The following is a 25,669-nucleotide window of genomic DNA, read 5'->3' as shown; positions in this document are numbered from 1 at the left end:
GAGAAGCAAAGCCTGGGTGCACCAGCTTCCTAGAAACAGAGAAGTCCACAAGTTGATGTATTAGGCTGATCTGACTGGAGGAAGCTCTGAGGCTTGGAACTGATTGGAGAGAGAAGAATCTCCTAATGTTTGAAGAGCTGACCAAGGAGAGGCTGCCTTTTTCTCTAGGGCTTTCTACAGCTTCATAGAGGAGAAGACCCTCAGAGGCATTGCCCTTTAATACTTTCTATGCATTAAGGTAGGGGAGGAACATTTCAAAAGCCGCAGAGCTGACTTAAATCTGAATAGTTTTGCAGATATCAGACTTAAAGGGACTGCTTTTCCCCTAAAGGGTAATATATGACCATGAGAACATAGCTGGGTAACTTTGAAGATCCCAGGTTTATCGCTGCTCTTTGCCAAAAGAGCTTAAATGAAGAAAAGGCATCTGAGGCCAAAAATAGCAGAGAAGTAGCTTTGTCCAGCAGGAGCATGGAGAGGCCCAGGGGGAGAGCAGTTTTGCCCAGCAAATAGTACAAGCAGCTCCCTAACAAAACCAAGGCCTACAATCCATAATTGTGAGTTGTTCTGGGCATATAGGTTTCCAAACTCATGTGTCTCCCTGATAGGTATCTGTAAATTTCTGCCCATTCTTTCCCCAAAGAAAACTATCTGCATTTATGGGAGGTTCATGGGTAGGTTATGTTATGGTTATCATTACTGCTAATAAAGATTTCATGATTAAGAGTTAATGGTGTCATATTGGTTGGTTTGTTTAAACTGGAAGTACACTGACAGGGGCTCAGAAGCTAGTGTCATAGTAGATCTGTGTCCCTTCTACTAGGTTTGCCCCTGGACTCTTAGAGTGAGTTGTAGCTCACTCTGCTCTAGTTGTGGCTGCTCTTTTGGAGAACCACCCTGACCTGCCTGTGTGAGTACAGGTTAGAGTGAATGAACCAGTCTCAGTCTAGAAAATGAAAGCCTAGAGAGGGGTGGAGATCATTGGTACACCACCCCCATGGGCTACACTGGCACACTTGGTTATAAGAGGCTGCGTGGTATAGTAGAAGGCTGTCCTGTGAGTTAGGAAGACCCAAGGTCTTCATGTGACACACTCTGGCCACATGTCCTTGGGCAAGTCACAACCTCTCAGTGTCCCAGACAACTCTCTAAAACTATTGATTACAAGCTAGGTGCTGGTCTGCATTGGTGGAAAGTTTCCTCTTCAAAAGTTCACTAATCCAATGAAACCATAGTTTCAGTTTAAAGAGAAAATTCCTTGGTTAAGGGCTATAGCAATATTATTACCAATTTTTTCCTCCTTTTTCCAAGTGAGACTTCCTGAATTATGTATTTTCACTGAGTAGTGGTGTTAAATTCAAATCAAAAAATATTTGTTGAGGGTCTAAAATTGTGCATAACTCATATCCCTCCTGTCTCGTTGTTACAAGAACCATTAGCGTTCACAACAGTGATGTTTGTATGAGAAAAGTTTCTCAAGAACAGTCCCATATTTCCTGTGCCATTTAGATCCAGAGAACCATTTCATGATGAGCACATGAATGCTCACAATAATACATGTTACATAATTCCTGGGGAGTAAAATTGTCCTCCCTCATAAAAAGTACAAAGCATTTGAATAATTTATACACAAGAGACACAAATACCTTCGCTCATGGAAATATATGTATATATATATATATATGTGTGTGTGTGTATATATATATTTATATATGTATGCATACAATTTTCATTAAAGATAAAATTATGATACTGAGATAACTTTAAAACAATGTTGTATAAATGGCAAATTGTACTTTAAAAATATGCTGTAGGGTGAGAGGTTCTCTTTGGGAACTACATTTCCCATAAACCTGTGTGGAGTATGGCAGGTGATGATGATGATGATGATGACGATGATGGTGGTGGTGGTGGTGATGGTTGTGATGCCACTCTAATGCAGACTGTAGTTGGAAGGGAGTGTTTTCAGAATACTTGTTGGAAGACTGGTTCAAACTATATTGAGAGAAACAAATGCAGATTCAAGTGGAATGGCAGATGAGAGGAGTGGAATGGGCATAGAGATAGTAAGCTGCCCAACACCTGCATCTAAATGCTGCCGCTCATAACAGGAGGCTTCTCCTTGTGCACACTCCGAAGCATTGGCTGCAACCACCATCCTGACCATGGATCCTCCTCCACCCTTACAAGATGTCAGTACTTCATTGAATGAGATACGCGATGCCCTTTACATCTTGAGGTTCCTGAGTTTAATCGCTAGGCAAGGGGCTAACATCCCTTTATGTTTCCCTAACTTGCTGGGGCGTACTGATGTAGAAATATGAAGCACACAGAGAAAGTGGGCTCTCAAACTTGTTTATCTTGTTCCTTTAGTGTACCCTGCAGAGTTGATAAGCCATTGAGGGAAATGAAGTCAAGAAACAGACAGCATAAATTCCTTAAAAGTTTGGGAGGTCATAGTTTGGGAAAAGGCAGCTAATTGGCAGTGGATGGAGTGCTAGGCCTGAAGTCAGGAAGAATCATCTTCATGAGTTCAAATCCGGCCTTAGACACTTACTAGCTGTGTGACCCTGGGCAAGTCACTTCACCCTGTTTGCCTCAGTTCCTCATCTATAAAATGAGCTGGAGAAGGAAATGGTAAACCACTCCAGTACTTCTGTCAAGAAAATTCCAAATGACTGAACAACAACAACAGCAGCTGGGAAAAGGGTGGCAAGAATGTCTGCTGCTTGATTCCTGTTTGTTGTCATAAACTTTGCATTCTGCTTTAAACAAATGTCCTTTGGTGCTTCTGTCATGCTACGTGAATTGTGCTGGCTGGTCTGGAGAGGTTCAAAGACCATCGAGGACACACAAATCCCAGTGAAGAGATGGTGAATCCAAACAGGCTTTAAAAATCTGAATGTAGGGGCAGCTAGGTGGTGCAGTGGACAGAGCACCGGCCCTGAAGTCAGGAGGACCTGAATTCAAATCTGGCATCAGACCAAACACTTGACACTTACTAGCTGTGTGACCCTGGGCAAGTCACTTAACCCTAATTGCCTCGCCAAAAAAAAATAAAATAAAAATATGAATGTGGCAGTGGGGTGTTACAATTCAACAAAATTATTCATACCTCCTCAGTAATCCTCAAATCTCTGAAGTCTCTCTGTGATTCCTCCAGTTCAAGTAGTTTCTCAAATACTGTATAATTCCTTTATAGGAAGATTTTTCTGCCAGAATACATTAGTGTCTCACCCCAGACCCAGCCCACTTCCTTTCCCGTGGATTTGTTCCTACTACCTCTGATAGAAGCACCAGAAAGGACCTTTTTAATTTGGTTGCGAGGAATTTAGGGTATAGCTGGTCCACCCAGTCATATTCAGGCACAAACCAATCTGAAAGAAAGAGTTACAGGAACAGCATCTTGTCCTCCAGCAAACAACTGTTGAGGTCAGTATCCTTGGTCACTGTGAGACAGAATGGAATTAAATGTCAAAATAAATGGTCCAGACAGTTAGAGCTGAGGGACAGAAAGGAGATGTGCCTACTTTACAGTATGGAAGTGGATTAGAAATGACTCAGAAGGATGATGAGTCTGCATAGACAGAAAGGAATAAGAGGGAATTCCATAGAGGGGGGAAAGCATGAACAAAGGTAAGAATGAGTGTGATGTGTGCAGTGCATGGTGAGGATATTCATCTGTCTAGAACAGAGGGTATGTTTGTTGCAGGAAATAAAGGAAGATGTAATTACCTTCCTTCAAACACCTGCCACATTATCTTTCCTATATATAAATTTGGTCATGTCATTCTTTTCAAAATCCTTTAATTTTTCCCAGCTGGCTACCAAATAAAGTTCAAACTGCTTCCTGGCATTCAAGCAATATGTACACAATCTCAGCATTCCATCACTCTGCCTTTCCCTCCTTAGCTCACACTACTCCCTTCCCTCTACATCATCACATTAGATTACTACTGCAGTCAGATTTGTCTCTTGTGTATACTTCATGCTTTTCCACTTATGTATGTTTGCCCATTATGCCTCTGTTGTCACCCAACTCGTCCTATTTCTTCTCTATAATTATCCTGCCTGTCCTAGATCCTTGATGTCCCCTCCTTGCCTTGAGCACTGGGAAGTGTTTGCCCCAGAGTCCCATGGCCAGCATGTATCAGGACTCAAACCTAGGTCTTCCCGATTCAGACGCTGGCTCTCTAGTCACTAGATCACACTATCTCCACACTTTTGTCATTTCTTGCTGCATAATAACATTCTATTACATTCGTACATAGCCATTTGTTCAGCCCTTTTCCAATCCATGGGCATCGACTTTGTTTCCAGTTTGTTGCTACCACAAAAAGTGATGCTGCTTGTTTTGGTAAGTTTGCCTTTCTATCTATTTGAAGAACAATAGAGACAGAAAAGAGGGGAAAATGATGTCTATTTTCCATTACCTGGCTCTATCATTCTTTTTCTTCTACCAAAAGGGAAAAAAAGAGATAGTATTGTTATATATTGATGTCTTATCAGTGTGAGCCTGTTAACAATCTTGTTTTCCATCTACAAAGTAGTAAAATTTCCACTATTCTCTTCAAAAGGGAAATATAAGTGTCAACTTGGTTAGTGCTACTCGAGTTTTTCTGATAATGTTAGTTTTCCTCTTGAGGTAAGGCTGTCTGTAGCAATCAGCTCACATACAGGATCAACTTTTCTGGTATAGAGTGTCTTCTAACTCTAAATAAAGCTAAGCTAAAAATACAGCTTGGAGGAATCTCCATTAAAGGAGAGAGCTCAGCTTGGAACATCTCATTTCCTACCTGGCTGTACTACTTTAGGACTTCTCTTCATTGGGAAAATCTCATCATCCTGCAATATCCTATCTCCATTAGTTTTCGACCTCAGTAAAGTTTTCAGATCTGAAAATAAAAATGAATTAAAAAAAAAAAAGAACCTGATCCAGGCTAAAGGACATTCTCACCTGCAATTCCTTTTTCAGCTAATTATAGAAAGTGAGAGCAACTATTTCTATTGATGTTTGGAGGAGGTTTAGCAAAAAGATCAATAAATGGAGGGACTGGAACACTCAGTGACAGTTTTGGTGGGAAGTTGGAGTTTATTTGTTTGTATTGGCATGGCAGCTATCCTGGGCATTCAATAATAATTGTTATTCAGTCATTTTTCAGTTGTGTCCCACTCTTTGTGACCCTATTTGGGGTTTTCTTGGCAAAGATATTGGAGTGGTTTGCCATTTCCTTCTCCAGTTCATTTTACAGATGAGGAATTTAAACAAATAGGATTAAGTAACTTGCCCAGGGTCACACAGCTACTAAGTGTCAAGTGTCTGAGGCTGGATTTGAACTCAGGTCTTCCTGACTCCAAGCTGCCCCTAATACTAACTAATATTTATGTAGTCAATCCAACATTCAATAAGTGCTTACTATGGGTGAGACACAGCACCAAGAATTGAGGATACAATGGAAGGTAAAAACATGGTACCCATTCTTGAGGATCTCACATCTAATGGGGGAGAATATGCCAGGCACATCCAAGATATAGTCAGGATCAATGGGAGGCAGTCCCAGAGGGAAGGCACTAACACTGAGGAGGACCAAAAAAGGTAGAAGATGGCATTTGAGCTGAGACCTGAAGAGAGCCAAGGAAGACAGGAAGCAGAGGCAGGGAGGGAGTGTATTACAGTGATGGAGGACAGTCATAAAAAGTCATAAAAAGCATAGAGTTAGGAGATGGAATGTCATGTGTGAGGAACAGCAAGAAGGTCTGTGCTGCTGGATCACAGAGTGTGTGAAAAGAAGGAAGGTGTGAGAAGACTGGAAAGATAGGAAGGGGCCAGGTTATGAAGGGCTTTAAATACAAGACAATTGACTTTATATTTGAGTCACTGGAATTTAAGGAGTAAAAGAGGGACAAAGTCAGGCCTGTGCTTTAGGGAGATAATTTTGGTAGCTGAGTGGAGGATGGACTGGAGGGGGCAGAGACTTGAGGCAGGGACACTAAAGAGTTATTACAATAGGCCAGGACTGAGGTTATGAGAGTTTGCACCAGAGGGGTGAGAAGGTGTGAAGGTAGACATTTTGATGAGAGATGTTGTAAAGGTACAAATGATAGAATTTATCAAGAGATTGGATATGTAGGGTGAATGCAAATGAAGAGTTGAGGATGACAATGAAATTGTGAGTCTGGGTTTCTGGGAGGATGGTGGTTCCAACAGCAATAGGAGAATTAGGAAGAGAGGAGAGTTTTGAGAGGAAGATAAATTCGGTATTGGACATGTTGAGATGTCTGTGGAAAATCCACTTCAAGATGTTGTTAAGTAGTTGGCGATACAAGGCAAAACGTCAGGAGAGGGGTTAGGGGTAATAGATAGAGATGAGAATCATCTGTATAGAAATGATAACTGACTCAATAGGAGATGATTAGATCACTGAATGAGACAGTATAGAAAGGGAAGAGGAGAGGAGAGGAGAGGGGAGGGGAGGGGAGGGGAGGAGAACCAGAAAACACTGTCATTGGGTTAACCAAGGTCCCTCTTACTATTGGCCACACTGCCTTTCAGCTTCAAGCCCACTCCAGGCTTCTGCTCAATTAAACAGTTCATCTAACTTATCCACATTGAAACTGTTCCCCTAGATGTTCTGAAGCTTTGAGGCTTCCTCCTATTTCTCCTCACTAGATAGGAGTTGCTCGAGTCTATGGCTGCTCTCCATTCTGCCAGATGCTCAGATGTTGCAAAAGTTTATTTCATAGCATCTGGTCTGTGAGTTCTGTGTCAAGCTCTATACATGAGGTAATCAGGCCCTCCCACCTTCAAGATGTACTCTGTAGTCAAACATCATGCTCTCCTTAGCATGGAAATAATATGAACACACACACACACACACACACACACGCACACACGCGCATGCACAGAGTCCCCTTTATATGGCCTTGGTTCCATTTTGAATCAGTGAGAAGACAAAGACACAGACTTCACAGCTGGCTGGTCCTGGTAAAGTGAGATGGGTTGCCCTTGGCCCCCTGATGTGGGCCAGTTCAATTCCTAACGAGGTAAATCTCCTGGACCTGTGTAGTTTCACATTGAAATGAACAGGAACAGTGCAGGTCAAACTATTCAACTTCAATCTCTTACTCTTTTCTCGGGTGCTCTCTCCGAACTTTGCTTCTAGACTGATCTCTGTTTGACATTCCAGTATTTCAACTGATGGGAAGATGAGGTGCTATCTCCCTTGCTCACTTATGGACCTTTGTTTGGTTCATTTTATGCTTTTATTGGTCTCTCCTTCATGTCTCTCTTTACTGCAATTCATTCTCCTCTCAGTTGCCAAAGTGATTGTCCTAAAGCACAGATCTGCCCATGCCACCCCCCTCTTCAATAAACTTGAGTTTGTTAAGTCACCTAAGTCCTATTACTTCCAGGATCAAATACAAAGTCACCTGTTTAGCTTTTAAAGCCCTTCACAATCTGGTCTCTTCCTATCTTTCCAGGCTTCTTACACATTTTTCCCCCACTGTGCACTTCATGCTCCACACACACCGGCTTTTACTTGCTGTTCCTCACACAGAACACTTCAGATTCCTCTCAATGTCTCTGCATTGGTTACCCTCCGTGCCTGGGATGCTCTGCCCCATCACCTCTGGCTCTCAGTTCACCTGGCTTCCTTCAGGGCTCATTCAGATTTCAGCCCTTTTGCAGAGGGCTTTCCTAATACTTCCCCTCTGAGATTACCTCCTAACTACTCTGAATATATCTTGTCCAAATCTAGTTATTTCTAGGTTTTCTTTCCCACTAGAATGTGAGCTTCTTGAAGTTAGGGCCTATTTTGTATCTTTCTTTGCATCTCAAGTGCCTCGTACGTTGTTGTTAATGTTTTCAGTCATTTCAGTCATGTCCAACATTTTATGACCTCATCTGATGTTTTCTTGGCAAAGTTACTGGAATGATTTTCCAATTCCTTCTCCAGATCATTTTATAGATGAGGAATTCAAGCAAATAGGGTTTAGTGACTTGCTCAGGATCACACAGTAATTGTCTAAGGCCAGATTTGAGTCTTTGTGGCTTCAAGTCTGGCACCCTATACACGCTGCTATAGTCTAGTGTACCATCTAGCTGTCCTATGCTTGGTACATAGTAGATATTTAATAAATACATTCTAATTGACTATTTGGATGTTTTTAATTGGTCACAGCCTTACTTGTGGAATGGTCTCTTGGCATATAGCCTAGATCTCTATGGCATTGACAAACCTTAGTTTATAGGTGTTATGGGGGACCTTCTTCTTTTGTGATTGTTATAGTGCATTTCATGATTTAAGGTGTCCCCTGATGTATGAGTGTCTGCTTGTAGAATTAACTCTAAAGGATGGATCAAAGCCCTAGTATGAGGTTTATATCCATTTATTGCCTGCTGTATGCTGAGACACCCAAATGCAGCTCCCATTTTGATAAAATCCCTTTCTCAAGAGAAAAAACACTGGTAGTAAGTATAGTGCATTCTGACCTTTTTGACCTGTTGTAAAGAGTTCAGATTTTTCTTTGAATTATAACTTGTAACCATTTAGATTTCCAGCTAAAAATCTAGCAGCTTCCTCCCATCCTCCCCTTTATAACTTTTGTGAGAAGTCATACTGTAGAAACTCCCATCCCACTCTAAGACAACAGTGGCTTCCTGTTCATTCTCCCCATGAGAACCTACACTGGGCAGGCTGCCCATGCTGATAACAGCTTCTCAAGGGTACTGAATGTCTGCCAAAGCTGGGCTGCCCAACAGATCTGTCATAAAGTCACAAAGACTGTGAACTTGCCCACCTGTAGCTTGGCAAATCAGTCCCTCCCTTCCTTTCACCCTCAACTTTCCAAGCTAGATCAAAAGTGAGACTTTACTAATAATTTCTTTGCAAGCAAGCCTTCTTCCTCTACAAGTAATGATGATGACAATCCATTTTTATAGCACTTCGCAAAGAACAATCTGATCCCAGCCCCCAGTTTGTGCCTTATACAATTTGGGATTCCTTGTGAACAATTTCCTTGGTACTTCTGTATTCTTGCTGATGTTCTTTTGAACCAATCATTAACCATAGTGAGTCTTCAGAATTATTATAGTTATGACATTGTATCTTTTGCTAAACCCTGGGTGATAAGGATAAGGTAGCATCCATATTAAACAAAACAGTGAGGATTTTCAAATGAGTCTTTTAGCAATTGGATTAAACACACACATGTCCAAAGCTATAAAAAGAAATGACATATTTTCATTCCTGACATTCAGATAAAGAGGGAAATGTCTCCCCATCATGATCCTACATTCCAATGTTCAATTTCCATTCCAGCCTCTGGCTATTTAAGGGTGGGTGACATTCTGTTCTCAAATATGGTACAATTTTGTATTTTGGACGTCCAGCCTAAGATGGGAAGTTATTCTGCCTGTGACCAGCAGGTGGTGGTAAAGCACCACAAGAAATGAAGCTGCTATCTCATGAAATCTCAGAATTGTAAAATTGTAAAGAGCCAGGAAGGCCATTGACTCTGAATTGTTAACTGAAGAAGAATCCTTTCTACAGCATCCCTGGTAAGGGGACCCCAGCTTTTGTTTGAAAGTCTATACATATATGCGGGACTCATTACTTTCCAAGGCAGCCCATTCCATTTTTGAATGGCCCTACTGGTGACATTTTCCCTTACCTTGAGACTAAATCAATCTCTGGTCCAAGCAGAAAAAGTATAAGTATGAAATCCATTCAAACACAGCTGTTTCATCCTCACTAAATTTACTCTTCTCCAAGGCTAAATATTCCAAATTCCTTCAACCAATCTCCCCAACCAATCCTGCTACCTTTCTGGTTGGTGAATCTGGAACAGAAGTCATTCCTTTCTCTCTCTTTATGTCCCTTCCCCATCTCCCTCTCCCTCTGCCAAACTGGTCTCTATTGTCTCCTTCCATTACTTCCCTTGTCCTAGCCTGGAGACTTCAAGGTCCCACCAAAGAACTGCATAAATGTATGGGAGTAGCTCTGCTTGCTCATGCTGCATCTGAGTTCAGAAAACTTTTGTGCTTGAAGTCTTTCTCCCTGCTGAGAGTTTTATCAAATAAACATAGTCGATGCAGGGGAACCCCACTATAAAACGCATGTACCATAGTCCCAATTGCTAATCCCTGTGAATAGTGATATCTAAAAGACTGCTTTTTCTATATAAATGAGGATGCAAGGCATGGAGGAGTTACTCTATTCTGGTAGAGGGTATACCTATAGGGATGTTATCAAAGAATCAAACACCTCATTTATACAGTGTTTGATTCTTCGATAACATTCTTTTGGGTATACCATCCTCCAGAGCAGAGTAACCCCTCCATGCCTTGTATCCTTGTGATTTACTAGATCATAGCATGTAGAGCTAACAAGGACCTTGGGGAGCATGCCCAGCCCCTTCATTTTGAAGATGAGGAAACTGAAGCTCTAAGTGGCTTGCCCAAAGTCATGTAAATAGTGAATAGCAGAACAGGGATTAGAACCCAGGGCCCCTAAATCCAAATCTATTGCTTTTTCAAAAATATTTTCATTGATGTTTTATTTTTACATTGCCTAAATTTCTCCCCATATCCCTCACCTCCTGCCTCAAGAGAGTTATCCAAATAATAAATACTTTTTCCTTAAGAAAAAGAGTAAGAAGAGAAAAAAAATTTTAAAAAATTAATTCATTGGAAAAAAAAAAGAAATGTTCTACAACTGGGGACCTCTCACCTCTATAAAGGAGAGGGGAGGTATCTTCTCATATCTCTTCTCAGAGCCATGCTTACTCCTTCTTTGTAATTTTGTACCATTCATTTTCAATTGTTTTGTAATTGTTCTTTCCCTTTACACTGTTGTAGTCATTGTGTGTATTATTTTCTTGGCTCTGTTTACCTCACTTTGTATCAGTTATGCAATTTTTTCCATGCTTCTCTGCATTCATCAGCATCATCTTTTCTTACAGCACAATAAAATTCTTTTACGTTCATGTATCACAATGACCAACTACTTTCCCCCCCAGATCTTTATTTCCACAAAAAAATTATGCTTTAAATATTTTGGTATATATGGGGAATTTCTTTTTGTTAGTAATCTTTTTATGGTAGTGAAATCTCTGGGTCAAATTGTATGAGAATTTTAGTTGCTTTATTTGTATTACTCCAAAATGCTCTCCAAAATTGTGCTGATTCACAGCTCTAACAACAATTTACTTATGTGTCGATCTTCCTACTACCTCTATAACATTGACTATCCCCTCTTTTTTCCCCAATTTTCTGGGTGTGAAATGAAACCTGAGGGTTGTTTTGATTTTTATTTCCCTCATCATTACTGATTTAGAGCATTGTTTCATATGGCTAAGCTTGCAGTTCTTTTGGAAATGGCTTGTTTATATCTTTCAACTATTTATCTATTGGGGGAATAGCTTCCATTCCTGTTTCTACTACTAGCATCATGATGCTTTTCTGTAAATCCTCTGCCTACATGCACTAGAAATTTTCCTCTTTTTAAAAATTTTTTGAATGTGCATCTATCAATCTGTTTGTTATTTTTTGTTCTTGCTACATGAGTCCCAAATCCTCTCCTAGCTATACATTAAATAATGGCATGTGCAAATAGGTTTCTAGACTTGTCCTCAAGCACCAGCATTATGAGATGGTTCCAAAGTATTTCTTAGTTATCTCATGTGCTGATGATTCTCTAATCTACTTATCTATTCCTAACCTCTCTGCCAACCTCTGACCTCTAATTGTCCTTTTGCACATTTCAAACAGGATGGCCTTTAGGCCATCTTAAACACATGTCCCAAACTGAACTCATTGTTTTCCCCTTCCAACTCTTTCTTCCCTTTTGCTGTCAAGAATACCACCAGCTTCCCAGTTATCCAAACTCACAAGGTCAGTACCATCTTTGACTTCTGACTCTCCATCCCTTTATATCAAATCTGCTGTCAACGCCTGTCAATTTTACCTTTGTAACTAACATCTCTCACATGTACCCCCTTCTCTCCTCTGACACAACTGCCACCTTGGTGCAGGCCTTCATTACCTCATTGCTGGCTGGTCTCCCTAACACAAGTCTCTCCCTTCTCCAATTCATTCTCTACTCTGCTGTCAAAATCATCTACCTAAAGCATTGGTCTGACTGTATCACCCTACCCTTCTCAATAAACTCTGATAGCTCCCCATGACCTCCAGGATCAAATATAAAATCTTTAGTTTGGCATTCAAAGCTCTTCATGAGTTGGCCCCTCTACTTTTCCAGCCTTCTTACATCTTACTCTCCCTATCTTTTCAACTTAGTCTGTGATCCAGTGATGCTGGTTACCCTGATGTTCTTCAAACAAGATACTCCATCTCTCAACTGCGCATTTTCACTGGCTATTTCACACTCCTGAAATGTTCTTCCCTCCTCATCTCAGCCTCTTGGCTTCCTTTGAGTCCCATACAAAATTCCACTTTCTATAGAAAGCCTTTCTAGATCCCCCAATTCTAGGGTCTTCCTTCTATTGATTATCTCCAATTTATCCTATATATAGCTTGTTTATGTATAGTTGTTTGTATATTGTCTCCCTCCATTAGACTGTGAGCACTTTAAGGCCAGGTTTTTTTTTTTTAGGACTTTTACCTTTTTGTATCCTCACTGCTTAGCAGAGTGGCTGACACACTTAATAAAGGTTTACTGACTGAATTTTTCCTTTCTTCTATGAGGGTGTTATTTTTTCCTATGCTTTTATGTAGCATAGGAAGTTATATGCCAAGTAAGATTGTTCGATAATTTACTTAAACATTTTTTGAATGTGCCTAATGACTAGTTGGTTCCCTCAGGAGGAGGGAACCTTCCAAATAATCAGTCCAGCCCTTTTACACTTGTGGTAGTGACCTGTGACCATAAGGGTATGCTACCCACTGGGGGAAAAACATTTAGAAGAAGAGAGAAAAGTTGTATCAATCTGGAGGGATTCCTAGAACATTTGGTGACTTAAATCAGCTCAGCTTAGATATATTTTCTATGCAGATAGTTCTCAAATTTATATATCCAGCCTTAGTCTCTCACCTGAATTCCAGCCCTACATCATCAACTTCCCAGTGGATAATTCAAATGGAATGTCCAAAACCAGAACCCATTCTATTCTTCCTCAGACCCACCCCTCTTCCAAACTTCACTATTTGTGTTTAGGGCACCATTACCTTCCTAGTCTCCCAGGTTCACAACCTCTGAGTCATCTCTGATTCCTTTCTTTCCCTTACTTCACAGACTAGCAGTTGCCATGCCTTATAATTTCTACCTAAATGACATCTCTCATATCTATTCCCCTTTCTCTACTCACAGCCACCAGCCTACTCCAGGCCATCATCACCTCTGAACTGGAGTATTGCAATAACTTCCTAATTGGTATCTCTCATTTCTCCCCACTTCAGTTTATGCTCCACACTGCTGTCAAGGTGATTTTCCTTAAGCACAGATCTGACCAAATCACTAACCTCCTTAATAAACTTCAGTGGCTTCTTATGCTTCTAGTAATATAGCCTGATATCACACTAGCTTGGTTTTTCTTTTTCTTTTTTTCTTTTTGGCTCTGATGTTCTACTATTGATGTTTGAGCTTGTATTCCACTTAAAATCTCTAGGTTCTTTTTCACATGAAATGTTGCCTAGACATAAATCTTTAATCTTGTACATATGAAACTGATTTTTAAACAGAAGTGTAAGATTTGTTGTTGTTTTTTTAAATACCTCTCATCTCCCATGCTCCTGTATAATGACCAAATACTCTGGAGAAAAGTAAAACATTAAGAATTACTGATTTTGTTCACTTGTTTCAGTTGTTTCCAAATTGTTGTAACCCCATTTGGGGTTTTTTTTGGTAAAGATACTGGAATGGTCTGCCATTTCCTTCCCTAGCTAATTTTACAGATGAGGAAACTGAAGCAAACAGTGTTAAATGACTTGCCCAGGGTCATACAGCTAGTAAGTACAAGTGTCTGAGGTTGGATTTGAACTCAGGAAGATGAGTCTTCCTAACTCCAGGCCTGGCACCCTATCTACTGTGCCACCGAGCTACCCCCAAGATTACTAATACTTTGGTGTAATGGTGTTCATCAGTGGGGCTGGAGCAGCATGAAGGTAGGAATCTATCAATTCAGAAAAAGTGAGGAGAAGGTAAAACATTAAGAGGCAGGGGGCACTTGATTAGAATCTAAATTCTTTAGAAAGGCATCATCAATAATGAAGCACTGTCAATACTAAAACTATGTGCACCCAATACTATAGCATCCAAATTGTTAAAAGAAAGGATGAATTAAAGATGGAAGCAGATGAAAAAAAACTATAATAGTGGGGGACTTCAATCTTCTCCTCTCAGAACTAGATAAACCTAACAAAAAAATTAAAAAGAAAAAAGTCAAGGAGCTGAGTAGACTCTTAGATAAAGTAGATATGATAGATATCTGGAGAGAATTGAATGAGAATAGAAAAGAATACACCTTTTTCTTACATCTTTACAAAAACTGACAGTATATTAGAGCATCAAAACTTTATAGCTAACTGCTGAAAAGCAGAAATATTAAATGCATTCATTTAGATCATAGTGAAATAAAAATTACATTTAATAAGGAACTATGGAAACATTATAATTAATTAGATACTAAATAATCTAATCTTAAAGAATGAGTGTGTTAAAGAACAAGTCATAGAAACAATAAATAATTTAATAAAGAGAATGATAATAATGAAATAACACCAAAACCTATGGGATGCAGCAAAAGCAGTAATTAGAGAAAAAATTATATCTCTAAATGCTTACATCAATAACATAGCGCCAACCAATCAACTGCATACACAATTAAAAAATTTTTTTAAAAGAACAAATTAAAAATCCCCAATTAAATACCAAATTGGGAATCCTAAAAATTAAAGGTGAGATTAATAAAATTGAATGCTAGGGAACCGTTAATAAATAAAACTAAAAAGTTAGTTTTATAAAAATAACACAATAAAATAGATAAACCATTGGTCAGTATGATAAAAAAGAAAGAAAAAAACCAAATTACTAGTATCAAAAATGAAAAGGTTGAATATATCACTAATGAAGATGGAATTAGAGCAATTATTAGGAGTTATTTTGCCCAGTTATATGCCAATAAATATAACAATTTAGGTGAAATAGAAGAATATTTACAAAAATGTAAACTGTTCAGATTAACAGATGAGAAAATAGAGAATGATATTTCATTCTAAATATGTTTATTTTAGAAAAAGAAATTGAACAGGCTATAAATGAGCTTCCTAAGAAAAAAGCATCAGGAGTGGATGGATTTACAAGTGAATTCTACTGAACATTTAAAGATCAACTAATTTATGTTAAATAAATTATTTAAAATAATAGGAAAAGAAGGAGTCATAACAAACTCCTTTTGTGAAACAAATATAGTGCTGATACCTAAGCCAAGAAGAGCAAAAACAGAGAAAGAAAATTATAGAACAATTTCATCAATGAATATGTGTGCAAAAATTCTAAATAAAATAATAGCCAGGAGATTACAACAATATATCACAAAGATTATACATGGTGACCAAGTCGGATTTATGCCAAGAATGCAGGGATAGTTTAACTTAAGGAAAACTATTAACATAATTGACTGTATCAATAACAAAAGTAACAAAAGTCATACGATTATACCAATAGATGTAGAAAAAGCTTTTTGACAAAATGCCACACTTATTCTATTGAAAACACTTGAAAGCATAGGAATAAACAGATTTTTTCCTAAAATGATGAGAAACATCCACCTAAAACCATCAGTAAGAATTATTTGTAATGAGGATGAGCTAGAAGCTGATCCCAATAAGATCAGGAGAGAAACAAGGATGCCCATTATCACCAACATTATTCAACAATGCTGGCATTAGCAAGAAGACAAGAAAAAGAACTTGAAACAATTATAAGGTAACACTACTGTCTCTTTTTGCATATGATATGATAATATACTTTTAAAATCCTAGAGATTCAATTAAAAGGTTAGATGAAACAATAATTTTAGCAAAGTAGCAGGGGATATAAAATAAACTGACATAAATCATTTGCATTTCCATATATCACCAACAAAACCCTGTAAGAAGAGATAGTAAGTGATAACCCATTTAAAATAATCATAGACTCTATAAAATACCTGGGAGTATATTTGCAAGACAAATCTAGGAACTACATGAACACAATTATAAAACATTTTTCAAACAAATAAAGTCAGATTTAAATAATTGGATTGAATTTTAAATATTTAAATTATTTAAACAATTAATAAATTAATTGTTCATGAGTGGGCAGAGCCATTATAATAAAAATGACTAAACTAAAACGACTACATAAAACTGCCTAAACTGATCTACTTATTCAATGCCATTCCAGTTAAACAACCAATAAATTATTTTGTTGAGCTAAAAAAAATTCATTTGGACAAACAAAAGATTAAGAATATCAAATAAATTAATGAAAAATGTAAAAAAAAAAAAGGAGTTTTAGCAGTACCAGATTTTAAACTATATTATAAGCCAGTAATTATCAAAACTATCTGGTACTGGCTAAGAAGTAAAAAAGTAGATCAGTGCAACAGAGCAGACATACAATACACAGTAGTGAATGATTATAGTAACCTTGTGTTTGACAAATGTAAAGATTTATGCTTTTAGAATAAGAATCACTATTTGGGGGCAGCTAGGTGGTGCAGTAGATAGAGCACTGGCTGTAGTGTCAGGAGGACCTGAGTTCAAATCCAGTCTCAGACACTTGACACTAGCTGAGTGACCCAAGGCAAGTCACTTAACCCCAATTGCCTCACCTCCCCTCCTCCCAAAAATACACTATTTGGTAAAAACTTGTTAGGAAAGCTGGAAAGCAGTCTGGCAGAAATAGTGTATAGATCAATATCTTATACCATTTACCAAGATAAGGTCAAAATGGATACATCACCTAGATATAAAGGAAGATATCATAAGAAAACTAGAAGAACATGGAACATATTATCTATTGGACTTATGGATAGGAGAATTTATGAATAAAGAACTGATAGAGATCACTGTGAGATGGGAAATAGATAATTTTGGTTACATTAAACTAAACTTTTTTTACAAATAAAACTAATACAGTCAAGATTAGAAGGTCAGCAGAAAATAGGGAAAACATTTTTGTAGACAGTTTTTTGGATAAAAGCCTCATATCTCAAATATACAGGGAACTTTGTCAAATTTATAAGAATGAGTCATTCTCCAATTGATGAAGGTCAAAGGATATGAACAGGAAGTTTTTTGATGAAGAAACCAAAACAATATATAGTCATATAAAATGTTCTAAATTATTATTGATTAGAGAAATGCAAATTAATGCTACTTTGAGATATCATCTCACACTTATCATATTGGCTATAATGATAGAAGAGGAAAATAACAAATGTTGGAGGGGATGTGGAAAAATTTGGACATTAACATATTGTCGGTGGAACTTTGAACTGATGCAACCATTGTGGAGAACAATCTAGAATTATGCCCAAAGAGTTATTAAATTGTGTATACCCTTTGACCCAGCAATACCACTATTAGGTCTGCTTCCCAAGATGATCAGAGGAAAAGGAAAAGAATCTGTATTATTCCAAAATATTTACAGCAGCTCTGTTTTAGGTGGCAAAGTACTGGAAACTGAGGGGATGCACATCAGTTGGGGAATAGCTAAACATGTTGTGATATATGATTGTAATGGAATACTGTGGTGCCGTAAGAAATGAGCTGGTTTATTCATAGCAGCTCTTTTTGTGGTGGCAAAGAATTGGAAATTGAGAGGATGCCCATCAAGTGGGGAATGGCTGAGCAAGTTGTGATTGCAATGGAATACTATCGTGCTATAAGAAATGATGAACAGCCTGACTTCAAAAAAACCTGGAAAGACTTGTATGGGCTGATGCTGAGTGAAGTGAGCAGAACCAAGAGAACTTTGTACACAACAACAGCCACGTTGTGTGATGACTAATATTGATAAACTTAACCCTTCTCAGCATTACAAGGATCTAAGACATCCCCAGAGGCCTCGTGATGGAAAATGCTATCCACATCCAAAGAAAGAACTATGGAAGTTGAATTGCTATCATTTTTTTTCTCTTCTGTTGAGTTTTGTTTCCTCTTTCTGATGGTTCCTCCTATTGGTTTTAATTTTTACTTACAGCTTCACTAATGTGAAAATATGCTTAATGGGAATGTAAATGTATAGCCTATATCATTTTATGCACTGTCTTGGGGAGGGTGGTGGGGAGGAAGGGAGAGAAAAATTTTAAACTCAAAAGCATATGGAAGTGATTGTTGATAAATCAAAATAAACTAATAAAATTTTTAAAAAGAAAAAGAAAAAAGAAAGAAAAAAAAGAAATGAGCTGGTTGATTTTAGAAAAAGCATGGAAAGACTTGCATGACATAATGAAAAGTGAAGTGAACAGAACCAAGAGAACATTGTATATAGTAACAGCAATATTGTTCGAAGGATAATTGTGAACAATCAAGTTATTCTGAGCCACATAAATACTCAAATCAACTATAAATGACCTGTGAAGGAAGATGCTATCCACCTGCAGAGAAAGAATTGATAAATAGAAGTATGCACAGCATAGTTTTACATATATTTATAAATCTGTGTCAAATGGTGGCTTTCTCTAGTGCAGCACTTCATAAACTGTGGGTCTCGGGGTCATGAAAACTTTGGCCATGGCAAAAGGTTTCTGAACATTCAACAATCAAAAATGAATTCAAAATCAAATGGGTAATGAATCTGACATGTTTCTTGTTTCTTGCAGCCAGCGTTTGCAGCTTTAGTTCTGAAAATGAGCCATGCACACTTTGCACTGCACATGCTTTCAGGTCACACAAAGCCAACAAATGCTGCCTAGAGGGGTCACAAGTGGAGAAAGTTAAAGAAGCTCTGCTCTAGCGCAGGGTGAGGAGGGAAAGACGGAGATAGTTTAAAACTTTAAATGTAACAAAAAAAATTTAAATTAAATGTTAAAACTGTTTTTTAAAAAAAGATTCTTTCAGAGCTGAAAGAATTCCTAGACTCCTAGTTTAGCTCTCTTCTTTCATAGATAAAGAAACTAATGCCCAAAGAGCAATCACTTACCCAGGATCACAACGCTAGCTCTAGTCATGTCTGGGACTATGTCTAGGTTAGTCCTGCCTTGCTCTGTGTGTGAGGTAACTGGTTCATGTATAGGATGAGTGCTATTCTCTGGTCCTTTCCTAATGGAAAACTGTCTCTATTCTTCACTTCATTCTCTCAGCCCCAAGGCCTTCTTTTTTTGCTTCCCATTGGCTTCACAAGCATTTGGACTAATTGTGCAGGAGAAATAGGCAAGATGAAAAGCAGATTGCAAGCAACAACATTCCCAGGAAACAGCTCTTGAGAAAGAAAAAAAAACCAATGATAGTTTCTCCTGTCCCTTCCCTGTTTCGTTCTTCCCTCCTCTCTACCTATTCTTCTTTATGTTTGTTATGTGCAATTGAAATTATATGTCTGTGCTTCCATTATAATAGCTGGATAACTGCTAAAGTTTAAAGCTGACAGCCTTTTGACACATAAGACATATACTCCACATTTGATATTCTAATAATAATAGTGGACATTTATACAATGCTTTACATACATGGTCTCATTTGGTCCTGACATCAAACTTATAAAATGTCTATTATAAGTATTATACTCAGTTTACAGATGAGGAAATTAAGACTGAAAAGAGGTAAGTAACTTGCCATTGGTCACACAGTTAGTAAATGTTAGAGGGTAGATTTGAATCCAATCAATCAATCAACATTTATTTAGCACCTACTATCTTGTCAGGCACAGTGCTAAGTGCTGGAATCTAGGAGGTCTCTCTTGACTCCACATCTAAGGGCATCTACTACACTGAATTTTTCTCTTTCTGACTTTTTTTTTAAACCTGGTTTGTTATATGAACTAGGCCAATAGTGGAGATTAAGCCAGTCTTCTATTTCTTCATTACAGAACCATCATGGTTCTTCCAAGACCTAGGGTACCTTTCTTGAATCATCAGAGTAACTACTCTAACTTTCCCAAACAGAAGCCCTTGTTACTGCAGTTTAACATTCTGGGTAAGTCTCCCTGGAGCCAGAGAAACCTCATCATCCTTCTTTATGATTTTCTTTTTTAGAATTTACTTTAAAAAAAGATTTTATGGATACTTCTTGTCTTCCCTTCTCCTATTTACGTTGAGAGTTAACTTCCTTAGCAAAGAGTGTAAAAGGGATTGGGGGTGGGAAACATTTCAGCAAAATTAACCAACACAAAAACTAAGTCTGACAGTATATGCAATGTTCTACACATAGTCACACCCTGCATGTTTTAATTGCTTATACAACATTTAACAGAACACTGTGCATATGGAAGGGAGAGACTTCAGTGCTGCATTTTTAGTTTATTCAAATTTGTTGAGGAAGAATCCTGGGAAAATCCTAGCTCTATCTCTAAATGTCTAGGTATCTGAGAGCTCTAGGAATTGGAATCATATGTAATGAATGAAAAAAGCAGGGTTTTGTTTTTGGTCAATGTTCTTCATCTCCCTTTCTTTATACCACCCCCAGTCCTTCATCTTGGAATCCTTGTCTTCAAGTATCTAGGGTCCTTATGCTGTGTCTGCCTGTTGAGGATCCTTACTCTGTTGCTCATCATTGGCATTTCACTTTGGTAATGTCCATGCAGCAAATCTGCATTTTGACAGATCTTCTGCAGACATGATGCTTTAAGCCTATAGAAATAATTCCAGTGGCAGTGGAAAGGGCAGCAGTGTGTTAACATTTTTGGATAGATAGGGACTTGTGGTACACAAGGCTAAGGCTGGACCTGAAAGGAATCACTTGAGGGAGCTCCCACATTTAAAGTGAGGACTAGCAGCTTCCCATAAAAGCATATGCTTGGAGTCAGGAGGCAGGAAACACTGGGCCTATTCTACTGACCATGGCACCTTTAACAGGAATTCCGTGTTCTACCTTCAGCAGGACCTGAGAAGTCTAGAGGGTTTTCCTAGGATTGTTAGTGACTAAAGAGATGGCAGAGAGAGAGAGAGAGAGAGAGAGAGAGAGAGAGAGAGAGTAAGATGAAACATTTCCACATGCACAGTGCTATGAATACTCAGTAAGCAACTAAAATAGATACATACATAGTGTGAGTATAACGAGACATGCTTTAATGAACAGACTAATTCAATTCAATAAATATTCATTAAGCTCCTAAGACATGCAAAGTTCTTTGTTAGGCACCAGAGATACAAAGACAAAAATGAAAAAGATCTTACATTTGACAGGATATATGGGGGAATAGAGGGAGGAGGACACAACACATATACAGATAAGGAAATTCAAGATAATTGGAGAAGGGAGGGGACAGGGATGGAGAATAGGATCAAGAAAGGTTTCTTTTCTGAGCTGAATCTGGATGGAAGCTAGGGGTGAGGTGGGAATGCATTCCAGGGATGGTGACAGAAGACAGAATTTCAAATTTGGAGAACAGGTATGTATTACAAGTTTATTACATATTTAGAGCTTAGTAGAGACTTGATTTTTTTCTTTTATTTAGTATTTTATTTTTTCCCAATTTCATGTAAAAACATTTTTAAAAATTTGAGTTCCAAATTCCATCCCTTCCTCTCTCCCCACCCTTCCCCTCATTGAGAAGGCAATAGAAGGAAGTTTAGAAGCCATTTAATCCAATCCACTCATTTTACAGATGAAGAAATTGTCTTAATTTCTAGTTGAATCAGCTTCAAGCTATCACAGTGTCTATAATCTAAAATACATCATTTAAATTTGGACTAATATTAAAAAGTTATTTTAATTGCTAATGCCCAATCTACTCAAATAAGATAATTTATAAAACATACTTTACATACTTTAAAACACTATATAAATGTTGGTTGTTACCACTACTGTTATTAAGATAGAAGAATTAAAAGATGATATAATGTAATACATGTTTTCAAGCTAAGTGGCACATTGATAGAGTGTCAGGCTTGGAGTCAGGAAGACCTGAGTTCAAATCGAGGCTCAGACCCTTACTAGCTGTATGACCTTGGGCAAATCACTAACCCTTGTTTGCCTCAGTTTCTTTATCTGTAAAATGAGCTGGAGAAGAAAATGGCAAACCACTCCAGCATCCAGAAAACCCCAGATGGAGTCACAAAGAGTCCGACATGACTGGAAATGACTGAACAACAAAAATACATATTGTGAACTAGAATTTAATCTTCTTGAAGTCAGGACTGTAAGGGTAGTGATAGGGCCTGAACCTGTGATTTCTTTAGTATAGGTGGTTTCTAAATGAGGAACACCCTTTACCAAAGTAAGCTAGCATCTTCTCTCCAATTTAAACTCTCAGAGAGCTACCTTAGGCCAGAGGAGCTGAGTGACTTACCCAAGTTCACACAGTCAGTCTGTGTCAGAGACAGGACCTGAACCCAGGTCTATATAGTTCTGAGGTCAACTTGTTATCTACTCTTTAACTTCATAAGTTCAACTAAAGAAACATTTATTAAGCACCTAGTATATACCAAGCACTGTGCTAAAAGCTAGGGATACATAAAGAGGCAGAGTCCCTGTCCTCAAGGAGCTTGCAATCAATGTCATGCTGCCTCTCCATGACTCAAAGAGGAATACTTATATCAGTCTCTAGCTATTCCATGTGCATATGATAAAAGAATTTAACATCCCCTCCTTAAGATAAATGTGCATGCTGGAACTTTTTACACAGCATTTTATAACCAGAAAGCCAAGTTTAATATTTATTTCAGTACTATGGACAGTTCCAGAATAGGCTTTAGTGTTCCTCTCTTTTTAGAATCACATTTAGGCATATTTGCTACAAAAACTTTATAAAGCATTATACAAACAGGAGTTATCATACTTGTTGCTGTGGCTAATCGTAGTCAGAGACCTGGATTCTACTCACATACCTACCACCAATAATAACTGTACACATTCATATGAATATTTCATATACATTACCTCATTTAATTGTCAGCACAGCCTTGTGAGGTGAGTAGTGGAAATATTATAGAGAAGGCAGATTGAGTCTCAGAGAGGGCAAGTGTACTTGTTCAAGATTGCACATTTATTAAGGAATAGAGCCAAGATTCCAACCTAGGACATTTAACTCCAAATTCAGCACTCATCACCCTACATCATGATTTGTACATGTGTTACCTCAGGAAACCCCTTAAATCATCTAAACCTCAGCTCCCCATCTACAAAATGGGAGAGTTGAATTAAATGATCTCTAAGGCCCTTCTAAATCTGACATTATATGATGCTGGCAGATATCCTTCTGTGATTTAAGCTGAAGTTAAAGAATGAAGGAAACAAATGTTTATTAAGCACTTACTATGTGCCAGATGCTTTAAAAACAGGATCTAATTTGACATCAACCCTGGGGGCTAGGAGTTATTGTCCACATTTTACAGTTGAGGAACCTGAGGCAGAGAGAAATGAAGTGATTCGCCCAGGGTCACAGAGCTAGTAAATGTCTGAAGCTGGCTTTTAACTCATCTTCCTTATTCTAGGCCCAGTGCTTTATCCACTGCACCATCTAGCTGCCTAGGTTCTTTTAAAATGTACATCACTACAATTATTGGATACACTAGTATCTTGATGTCAATGGAGCCAGATCATGAACCATTTTAAATAAGATGTACAATCTAATCCTGACATTCAAATGACATCACCAAAGCACACTTTCCAAGAGTGAGATGGAGGAAACTCTTTTCTGTCTTTGTACTACATATACCTTTAAACTCTGGATTTGAATACATGAGAATTTGAACCTGAGTCATAGGGCAAAGAAGTGCGTTCATTCATTGAATGTTTATTGAGTACTCATTATATGCAAAGCTGTGTCTGTGTCATAGGGTATACAAGACAACTAAGGCACAGTCATAGGACCATAGGATCCAGAGCTGGAAGATATCAAAGCCCACCTCATCCAATTCCCTGCATTCAGGAAACTGAGGTCCAGAGAAGCAATGACCCTCTGAAGGTCATACAGGATCAGAATGGGAATGTGAAACATAGAATCACAGAATCTCAGTGGTAGAAGGGATCTCAAGTCTAGTTTATCTAACCCTTATGTGTTCAGGATCTCTCTTCTACATCATCACCCATAAAGGATGTAGATTTCACTGGAAGTCTTCTTATTCAGGGAAGACTATTCTGTTCCAAGATAGTCCCATATTTGAATATCACTAATTGTTATGTTGTTTTTTTTCTTTTACTAGGCCTAAATCTATCTTTATTTGACTTCCATTCACTGTTCCTAGTTTGGGCCTCTAGAGCAAATCAGCCCTTCAAATACTTGAAGATAGTTATCATGCCCCTTACTCTCTTTCTTTTTCAAGACTAAATATTTCCAGTTCCTTTAATTGATTCTCATATAGTCTAGCTTCAAGGTCTCTCAACATCTTAGTCAAACTCTCTGTCTTTTTTAAAATGTCATACATGGACCTGAACAAATTACTCTAAATAGTGCCTAATAAGGGTATATCATATCTGGATTATTATTGCCCTCGTGCCTAAAATTCTATTAACTTTTCTGGTTTCTACATTGAACCATTGACTGATACTGAGTTTTTAGCCCACGAAAACCCACTGTTCTGTTTGTTTTTTTGCATGAATCACTGTTTACTCACACCCTCTCCGCAATCTTGTACATGTCAAAAAAAGTTTTAATTCAACTGTAGGGCTTTACATTTTACATTAATTTAATTAATAGATTTTTTAAAAAATCTATTAATTCTATTCATCCTAGTAGATTCTAGCCATGCTCCTTTCAAGCTTTCAAGATATTTTTGGATCCCAATTCTATCATGTAATATGTTAGCTATTGCTCCTAGTCTTGTGTTATCTGAAAGTTTCATAAGCATGTTTTCATCCAAATTAATGACAAAAATGGTGAACAGACTAGGACCAAGGACAAATCCCTAAGGCACTGACTTAGAGATTTCCTTCTAAACTGACGGAGCTGTGAATACTCCCTGCATTTGGTCATTCAATCAATTCTTAATCCACTTCACTGTGCTATCTTATATTGACATCTCTTCATCTCACCCACAAGGATAGTATGAAACTATTAAATGCTTTGTTGAAATCTAGATTAAACTATATCTACAGGAATTCTCTTATCCACTAATCTAGTGAACTTATCAAAAATGAAATGAGATTAGTTTGGTATGACCTGTCCTAATTGGGTTATGAGTGATTGCTACTGTCTTTTTCTATTTTTTTTTAAATTAGCAACCTACTGTGTAGGTTGACCTTACACAGCTCTACAATCCAGCCCTCTTATCATACTCTATCAATCTAAAATAGTAGGGGAAAACCCTCTGCTGAGTTTCGTTTCATCTTTCTGATGGTTCCTCTTATTAGTTTTAATTTTTACTTACAACTTCACTAATGTGAAAATATGTTTAATAGGAATGTAAATATAAAACCTATATCAGATTGTGCGCCATCTTGGGGAGAATGGGGGGGAGGAAGGGGAGAAAAATTTTCAACTCAAAAGTATATGGAAGTGATTGTTGATAAATCAACAAATCAATAAAATTGTAAAAAAAAAATACTAGGGAAAGGACAGCTACC

The 25,669-nt window shown here is 37.9% G+C and overlaps 1 protein-coding gene across 1 annotated transcript in view; it reads left to right on the top strand.

Moving 5' to 3' along the window:
* The first annotated feature begins 997 nt into the window (after positions 1-997).
* Positions 998-25,669, top strand: part of LOC110213356 (uncharacterized) — a 45,703-nt gene continuing 21,031 nt past the window's right edge. Inside the window, 2 exon segments of the mRNA XM_078151761.1 lie at positions 998-1,057; positions 2,112-2,192. Of these exon segments, the coding sequence (XP_078007887.1) occupies positions 998-1,057; positions 2,112-2,192 (141 nt within the window).

The sequence above is a fragment of the Phascolarctos cinereus genome, unplaced genomic scaffold (genome assembly GCF_003287225.1).
Source record: "Phascolarctos cinereus isolate Bilbo 61053 unplaced genomic scaffold, phaCin_HiC Scaffold_4;HRSCAF=312, whole genome shotgun sequence".
NCBI classification, from domain to species: Eukaryota; Metazoa; Chordata; class Mammalia; order Diprotodontia; family Phascolarctidae; genus Phascolarctos; species Phascolarctos cinereus.
This window is presented reverse-complemented; position numbering and strand designations above follow the sequence as displayed.